The sequence below is a fragment of the Manacus candei genome, unplaced genomic scaffold (genome assembly GCF_025592945.1).
Source record: "Manacus candei isolate 608988 ecotype Guabito, Panama unplaced genomic scaffold, ASM2559294v1 h1tg000041l, whole genome shotgun sequence".
In the NCBI taxonomy this organism is placed as follows: domain Eukaryota; kingdom Metazoa; phylum Chordata; class Aves; order Passeriformes; family Pipridae; genus Manacus; species Manacus candei.
In genome coordinates, this window is record NW_026138089.1 from 3,305,172 (window position 1) to 3,313,829 (window position 8,658).

The 8,658-nt window shown below is 44.8% G+C and overlaps 1 protein-coding gene across 2 annotated transcripts; it reads right to left on the bottom strand.

Moving 5' to 3' along the window:
- Positions 1–1,167: 1,167 nt before the first annotated feature.
- On the bottom strand, positions 1,168–3,997 carry SAT1 (spermidine/spermine N1-acetyltransferase 1). 2 transcript variants are annotated; one of them, XM_051794896.1, is made up of 6 exons: positions 3,740–3,997; positions 3,549–3,600; positions 3,382–3,465; positions 2,098–2,199; positions 1,972–2,012; positions 1,168–1,686 (listed from the first exon to the last, which is right to left on the bottom strand). In XM_051794896.1, exons 1-6 carry the CDS (start codon positions 3,803–3,805, stop codon positions 1,516–1,518), a joined length of 516 nt encoding a protein of 171 aa, XP_051650856.1. In that variant the 5' UTR covers positions 3,806–3,997; the 3' UTR covers positions 1,168–1,515. The 2 variants fall into 2 exon arrangements, with proteins under 2 accessions (XP_051650856.1, XP_051650857.1); XM_051794897.1 differs by lacking the exon at positions 2,098–2,199 and having other exon boundaries at positions 3,740–3,990.
- Between the last annotated feature and the right edge of the window lie 4,661 nt (positions 3,998–8,658).

Here is an 8,658-nt window from a genome sequence, read left to right on the forward strand (position 1 = left end):
CTGGGCAGAACTGGCACACTGCTGATTACACCTCAGCTAAAAACAGAAACAAAACAGAAAATAAGGATAGTTTCATGCTAAATGCCCTGCACAGCTTGCTGTTGGCCCCAGGCAATGATACCTTATTCTTAAAATTAGTTCAGGATTACCCATAGTTGAAGCAGTCACTGCCCTCTACTCTCTAGGATGAGGACATATCTTCCAAGTGATATGTGATTTATGCAGTGACCAAAAGGTTTAAAACTTTGTTTTATTTAAACCAGTTAATGTTATAAGGCAGATAAGTCTCTTCCCTTCCTTTGAAGCAAAAGCAGTGCTGGCCAAAAGAAACTTTTTATTGCAGGGTTACCACAGAGCAAGAGGGGAACAGTGCAAATCTTGCATGCACCCGCTTTCACCATCAATTTAAGAGAAGGGCCAACACAGTACTGCAAAATTAACTTGTTTCAAAGGCAACTAAAAAATTGCTGAGCAGCATTGTTTTCACCTACTGCTGTGCAAAGGCTTAAATACACAGTATCTGTTTTCTGTTAAGTGCTTAACATAGCATTTAATTTCAGGCAGCTCAGCACCACTGACTACGTGGCACCGAGGCACAGGCAGAAAGGCTGAACCTTATCTGAAATCATGTACAGAAACTGAGGTCACCAGAAACATTCAAGTTTGGTGTTTTAAAGTCACATAATGGAGGGTTTTTTGTGGTTTGTAAAAATACTTTCTCCTACATGTGACCAGTCAAAACCTTTTTTTGTTACTTAGGCTTTAAAACCACACCTGGATGCATCTTCTTCTTAAAGGTTATGCCCTTCCAACCAAGGTGATCTGCAGGTAAGTGGAAGGCTCAAGCTCCAGATTTTCTGGAGCTGCTTTCCAGAGAGGAGCCTGATTTAGGGACCCCAGCTGTACCTTAAAATTTAGTTCACAAGATAGGATGCTCTGCATGACACAGAAAGTAAAGGTTGATCTCAAACCCCTCCAAACACTCAGGTGCTCAAAACTCACCACAGGGTCCCATGGCTACACAAGTGCACCTTTTACCCCACTGAGACCACGGTAAATTGTTTCACTCATTGTGAAAATGTTTAGGTGAATCAGCAAGTCTTTTATTAATTTGCATGTTATTTAACTGAAAACTGTTTGTGAGAATTAAAGTCAAAACTACTGCCGTGAAGTGAAAACACTATTTATTTTTATAAAAGGCAATAATTAAAACAAACCCTACCAGTGTGTACATTGTACACATTTGAATGACACTTACAAGAATGAAGTTTCCATATACAAGGATTACAAGCCCACACTGGTAAAGGATGCACACAAGCACATGCTGAACTTCACAGATGCCAACTCCAGATCACAGTACCAATTACTCTATGACCACACCTGCATAGCGTTCTCATTATTAGGATCCACACTACTTTATTCCACTACAACATGTACATAACACAGAAAGCAAGAAGGAGTTTATTCAGAGAGCATATATATTCGCAGAAAGAATTCATTTGCTGGAATAATCTCTCACTCTTCTGTTGCCATCTTCAAGAGATACTCTTTGTCAATCTTGAAGAGCCTCCACCCCTCCTCAGTGGACAGATCCGAGGCGCCCCTCCTCTTGTAGAACCTGATGGACGGTTCGTTCCACTCGGCCACGAGGAAGTGCATGCTGCTGCAGCGGCACTTCACAGCCACCTGCAAGGCAGGACACACCACAGGCTCACACAGCAGCCCGGGTCATGAGCACAGCAAGAACCGGTGAGATTACTCAGCAACTCTGCATCACCAGTCAGCGAGTTCATTCTGTCGGTCACTTCTCATTTTTACCAGACTCTAGACAATGCTTTAAGCTGTCTAGTGTCCTGTGACCTCCTTGAAGTCAGCGTAGTGCTGAAGGGAAAGCTCCACACAGTTAACAGAAAAGCAAGAACACTGCTTTGTACTCAGTTCTGCTAGTTTAGGCTTATCACTAAGACATACCTGACTCAAGTTCTTCAGAATTTCTGACCCGATACCAAGTCCTAAAGAAACAAAAAGAAACAAGAAACTTAAGTTTCAAATTTAAAAAAGTCCTATAAGCAACTAATCTCATTCTGTAATATATACCTCTATACTCAGCCATCACATAAAAATCTTCAAGATACAGCAGTTTTCCAATCCATGGATCGTAAGTGAAGTAATACATGGCAAAGCCCACAACACATGTTTCTGAAACAAAGGATGTAACTTCAGCTCGTCTGAATTTAGAAGGCGAAAATATTAAGTCTTACATGCATGTTTAAATATATGTATTCTCTGTAACATGCAGACATTCGATATTAGGTTAGAATTAAAAACGAAGTTTACAAGTAAGCACACAACTGAAAATATGATTTCTGACAAACTTGTATCAGCCTAACAGAACAAAGTCTGCCCTAGCCATACCTTGAAATCCTCAAAAGCACTATCACAGTAAGTGCTAACACAGGGCTTTTTTCTACAAAGTAAAGCACACCCTACTGATTTATCAGTATTTCCACTCATGAATACAAGTAAGAACTTTACACAGCAGCTCACAATCTAGATGACTGCCCCAGCTCTGCTTCCTTAGCAACCAGAACAGTCTGTCAAACTCTGAAGAACACTGATCTTTCTGTGTACATTTGTCAGTAACTACACTGTGTGAGAAGGCCTAATCCCAGGCCACCTTTACAGCAGCATTTCAAGCACTTCAGCTTAAGCTTCCATGAGAGCATCACGCTGCTTTATTTACCTTCAGTACCATAAAGTCAAGGTAAGTAAAGCTGCAGCTTCAATTTTAATTCTGTGGCTCAACAAAGAAGAGAAACAACTCTTCCAACAACAGCCCACTCGAACATAAACCCTGAGTATTTTAACTATTTCTGCACATACTGTAAGAGAAGCGTGCAAACAGGTTTCTGATCTACTGTGTCTTTGGTAAAGGTTTGGGAACAGCACTTGTCCCTGTAGACCTTACCTCATATTATGATCATCTACTTTATTGTGTAACGGATCTTTTAGTTACCTCCCCGCCCATCCATGTACACGGAAGGGCCATGTACATGGCGAAGCTAGAGACTGTAACCTGAAGATTGGGGACAAATTAAAGAAAAAAATGTGATTCAACAGAATTACATAAAGGTAAGTCAGGGTCAAACAAGAAAAAACAAGAAAAACTGGAGTCAAGTACATTATGTTATACCTGATCTTCCCATGCTTCCAGGATTAGCAACCACTTCAGCAGAGCATCACTATACATTACTGCATTTACCACTTAACCTACTCCTCCTACCCCAGTTCGCTGGTGAAACCTTATGTACAATCGATAACATTAAGCACATGATGCCTCTGTATTTTTAGTATCCAAAAATAAGCATCGGGAAGCCTCACCTTCAGACGACCACTGGTCTTTCGGCACTTCTGCAACCAGACAGTGGTAGAAAGGGTGCTCGCCAAAACCATCCTCAAGCAGTTCTGGAAGATCAGAACACACAAGCAGCTGAGCCACAGACACCGTCACTCGGCAGCCCACCCGGCGAGCTGACGCCGCCTCGTACCTTTCTCAGTTAGCACCACTTGGTCCTCCATGTCCTCGTACTTGGCTAGTTCCTGGAAGAGAAGGAGCCGTGAGCGGCCTCTCCCCGCCCCCCGCCCTTGCGCAACACCTTGTTTTGCTCGAGCCTCGTCAGCGCTGACCCCCCCGCACCGCCGGGACTGAGGGACCCCCCGGTCCGCGCCCCGCCCGCACCTTGATCAGTCGCAGCAGCTCAGGGCAGTCCTCGGGACGCGCGGCGCGGATGCTGAACGATGCCATTTTCGACGGCGCTTCCCCCTGCGGCCCCCTCGGCTGACGAGTCCCCGGTGTGTGAACAGGAGGAGCAGCTGTTTCTTCATTCGTGTCCCGGGCGCGGCGGCCACCTGCGGTCAGTCAGGCTGCGAGCATGTCCCGGCGGCGTTCGGCTGCTGCGGCCCCTTCGCACTCCCTGCTTCCCCGGCTCGGAGAGTGGCAGCCGCGGCCCCGGCCGCCGCATTTATAGACGCCCGCGCCCCGCCTCCCGCCGTGCGCGGGCCAATGGGCGCGCTCTCTGCTCTCGCCCACAGCCAATGGGCGCGCCCCGCCCGGACCCTGCCCCGGCCCCGCCGGCAACAGCCGCGGCGTCTCGTGACTCGCCCCCCCTCCCGCGCGGGGGCGCCCCCTGGCGGAGCCGCGGGGCGAGAACCCCCCGTTCTCCCCGGGACGGGACCGGCCTTCAGGACACCCCCGGGACCGCCGGGACCGCCGGGACCTTCGGCACCTTCGGCCCCGCTTCTCCCGGCACCGGCTGCCACGGACAGCCCGAAAAGCGAGCCCGGCGCTGCCCCTGTCTCGGGGCTCTCCCTGGAGGGGCACCTTGTAAAAGGGCCGCGGCGCCGCCCTGGCCCGAGGCGGTGATGGCGCGCTCTGTGCACCGCTGACGAGAGAGAGGGGGAAAAAGGCCTCGATATTTGCTTGGAATACGGAGTAAGGATCCATATCCAAGCCTGCTGCGCGGGAGAGGGTGTCTAGCGCCAAGGTGCGCTCCCCCGGGCGGGAGCGTCCTGATGGAAAAGAGTTCAAAACACCGAAGTTTACCCTTGGGATCGGGACGTTTTCCAGTCTGGCACAGGCACCGTGACGCTCCTGACCGGAGGGGAAGGGTCAGCGCTGGGAGAAGTACAAAGGACAGGAGTGGTTTCAAAACGGGGGAACTGCCAATAGTCTGCCCTAAGGGAGGTTGAGACTCCATCCCAATGGAGGTATGGATGTCCCTGAGGATAGCGGTGGGTAAGATGAGGAAATTCCATCTGGATAGACTCCCCAAAATGACTTTGGAGTATGAAAGGATGGAGGAATTATTCCCAGCCCTGCTCTCCCTCTGGACATGACCTACAGATGTTGACCTGTGCCGAGGAATGAGCTGGATCATGATTTAGGTGACCGTGTGGTCTATGGACCCAGCTGGGCCACCCAGAGGAGAAGTGCAATTCCTCGGCATACATGTGGTTTTCTTTTCACCCTCTTCTATTGCTGTGCAACTATCACGTCCATCCTTAGATACTGTAAATGAGCTCTTGATCTTAGATTTAGGTTAGCCTGACTTAGTGGTTTGGGATATGGGAAGGCACTGTCATGCTGCTGACTCTCACAACACTCACACCCTATTTTTCAGTGTATCCAACACCCAACAAGATTCTCCTTTGTTTAGATAGAGGGGCAGCACGAAACATGAAACTACAAGAGAATTGCATAAAGAAGTGTGTATTCTGGTGGCTCATGTTAGCCAAGAAAACCCTTTGGCACACAGTGGAAAGTACCTGGAGCCCTGGAAGAATAATTTAGGATTTATGCAAACACCCTAACTGGCTCTGTTTATCCTCTATTGGTGCAAAAAGGGAGATGCCCAAAGAACAGAAGCATTTCCAAGTCACAAAGCAACAGCCAATGGCTAGTAGTAGAAGAGCTAAGATTTATTTCATGGGTTGTGGATCTCTCAGGACGGGGCTTTTGGTAGGGGGACTAAATCTGAATAAACTAGCAAAGAATGGACTGAACCTAACTACATACATCTAATGAATATACTGTGGTCAAAAATGGGCAATACTGTCTCTGTGAAAGACAGCAGTGTTTGTGTTGTCTCAACTCACTTTGTTTTGCACTTCACAATGAGGAAGTCATGCTATCAGGAAACCTACTGTTGTATAAGAACAGAAAGTGCCTGGCTTCTTTCTTCTCAAGTCAGAAAAGTCACATGATTTTTGAAGCTGAAGTTTCAGCAAAAAAAAAAAAACCAAACATTTTCCACCTTGACTGTTTTTGAAAGTCCTGCTTTAACTTGCTCAGAAATATGCTGATACCATGTTACCCCAGTTAATACAGTTCATTGGATTTAGCTTTCAAAGTCACAAGGCAAAAGGAAAAAATAATAAAAAAACTCTTAAAATATAAAAAATAATTTCCTAAACAATAGGAAATTCAGAGAATTAAAAAAGAAAGAAACAAAGAAAGAAAAGGAAAGAAAGAAAAAGAAAGAAAAATATCTAATTATGATATCGATGGTACAATTATTTAGTTACATATTACTAGAGGTATTTTTCCAGAATAAGTAAGATTAATAAGAATGGTAAGACTATTTTAAAAAGAGGTTCTAAAGAAACTCAATTTTCTGAATTAATCAGATTGACGGGGCTTGTATTTTACAGCTTCTTCCTTTTGTCTCAGGTCTGTTTGTCTTTGAGCAGGTTTTGTGTCATCTTGACATAGTTACAGCCAGTGATGAAATCTCTAATGACCTGCACAGGGCTCAGATTTTATCCTTGAGTGGTCACAACCTGTTCGTCCGCCCTTCTCTCCAAGGGAATGAGTAGTGGCAAGTCTCCTGAAAAGGACCAAGGTTTTCTCAAATTATGCAAGTACGTATGCTGGCAGGTGGTTAGAAAATGTGTTTAAGGTAAACCAGTGTTAAAATAACCTGTTATAATGAAATATGCACTGAAGTCTGGATTAGTTCACTTTTCTGTATCAGCCAGCAGCTTCTTCCATGCAGAACCTGCCAGCTGTGAATCCATCAGCATTTGCACCAGGAGGGTTGGACTTTGAGAGGTAGAATGGTTAGAATTATGTGAAATGAGCACGTATATAATTCCCATTATTCTCGCTGCATCTTCTCCCTAAATGTTACTTGTAAGAGGAGAAACAGAACATTTTGTGCAACATATCAAGCAGCACTTTATTTTTCAGCATGCAACAGGAACTGCTGCTAATAAAAGCACACAAAGTGTTATGCGGTGACTGAGACGTGTTTTCCCCACATCCTCTCCAGAGATGGAGGTCATGTCTAGTCTGAAGCTACCTGAAATAGCCAAGCCAGTTCCTCCAGATCCTTCCACTGATGAACAATTTATGCAGAGTTATGGGACCTCATCCATACTTACACCAAAAGCATATTTTTATTTCTATCTAATTTTCTAATGTCCTCTTTTCTCAGAGGCTGGACAGAAAGGCTCAAAGTGGGCACCAGTTTTCTTTCTTTACTGTCACTAATCAAACTCCCTTTACTTCTCGTATTTTAATTTCTGATTTCCTCCTTCGCTAGGAAGATTCCTTGAATTCCTGTATGAACGCCTCTCTCATGCCTCAAAGGTTCTCTGTTTGTAAGAAATAAGAGGGGAAGGAGAAAAACTCCTTATTCCACATTAGAATGCAGTGAGTTAATAATTTTTGATTGCACGATTAAATATTTTCAAGTATTTCAATCCAAATTGTATCTCCTGTCAAATCTCTGGAGCAAAATACAGAAAAGGCAATTAATATTCTCTATTGACCTGTAATTTTTCCAGATTAGTCTTTGGATGACATTCAGGATTCTCTTAGCATTTTCAACTAAATATTTTCTTCCTCATACTTTTACCTTGCATTGATATTTATGAGTTCGTAGTTGCTTCCAGATATTTTTAAAAGTAACTTTAAATTACAGTTTGTCAACACCAGGCTGTACATAGAAAAAATATTAATCTCTGTCAGAATAGTAGAGAATACTAAATAAATACTGCAGGAGCATTGCTCAGAATTCAGGGCAAATGCAAAATTAACAATTTCACATAATAAAGCTACACGAATTTCCATAAGCTGGAAATAAAAGGACCATAATTCTCCATTATTATCTTTGAAGACGTATTTTAGGTCATTAGAACTCTATTCCCATAAGCTAGTACATCTCATCTGTCATTTGTAATTATGCCCTGTGATGATTTTGGGATTTAGACATAACTAATTATCTGCCTGCATCCACAAATCATCTATCTCATGTGCAAATAATTTGGGGTATAAAAGTTATAGAAATAAATGTTGGGAAAAAATCAAGCTAGGCCTCAGTTTTGTAACTTTATGTTTTGTAGACAATTGAAGTCCCTTTGGCTCTGATCTTGAGTATGCTTAAACCAGGGGTAAGGTTCTCAGGCTCCTAAAAGAAACCTACAGAATATAAAGTTTTCCTTAATACTAAGGGGGGTTCTCACAATGAGCAGGTGGTTTTCTTATGTGTCACAACCAGGGTTTTGTCTTTGGCACAGTCTTCTGCACTGCCCAGAGGTGATTCTTTAGTGGCATCTTGATTTTTGGACCTTCAGCATGCATCCATAACAGGTTTCCACATTTTTTCCCACGACAGACGAATGAAAAGTTTTGCAATAGCACTATCAACTTTTTCCTAGAATCACAGAATGGCTTGGGTTGGAAGGGACCTTAAAGATCATCCAGTTTCAACCCCCTGCCATGGGTAGGGACACCTTTCACTAGACCAGGTTTCTCCAAGCCCCATCCAACCTGGCACTGAACACTTTTCTCTGCAGACCCACAGAGCTGGTCTATGCATGGTCGTGTTGCAAGAGATGTGTGGCTGGCTGGGCTGGCAAATACAAGGGCTGTAGCCGGGGACTGGACTTGTAAGACGCTTGGGGTGTGGGCTGTCTGAGAGGAGCCTTTCCCCTATCCTGCCATGCCTGCAAGTCTCCCACTTGCTGCCTTCTCCAGGGGTGAGGTTCACCCACCAGGCCCCTCTCCTGTGTGTCTGGTTGTGCAGTCATGACACAGGAGGGAACTGCTGGCACCACGTCCACCACAGAAAAGCTGTGCCAGTAGCAAGGGTCGGT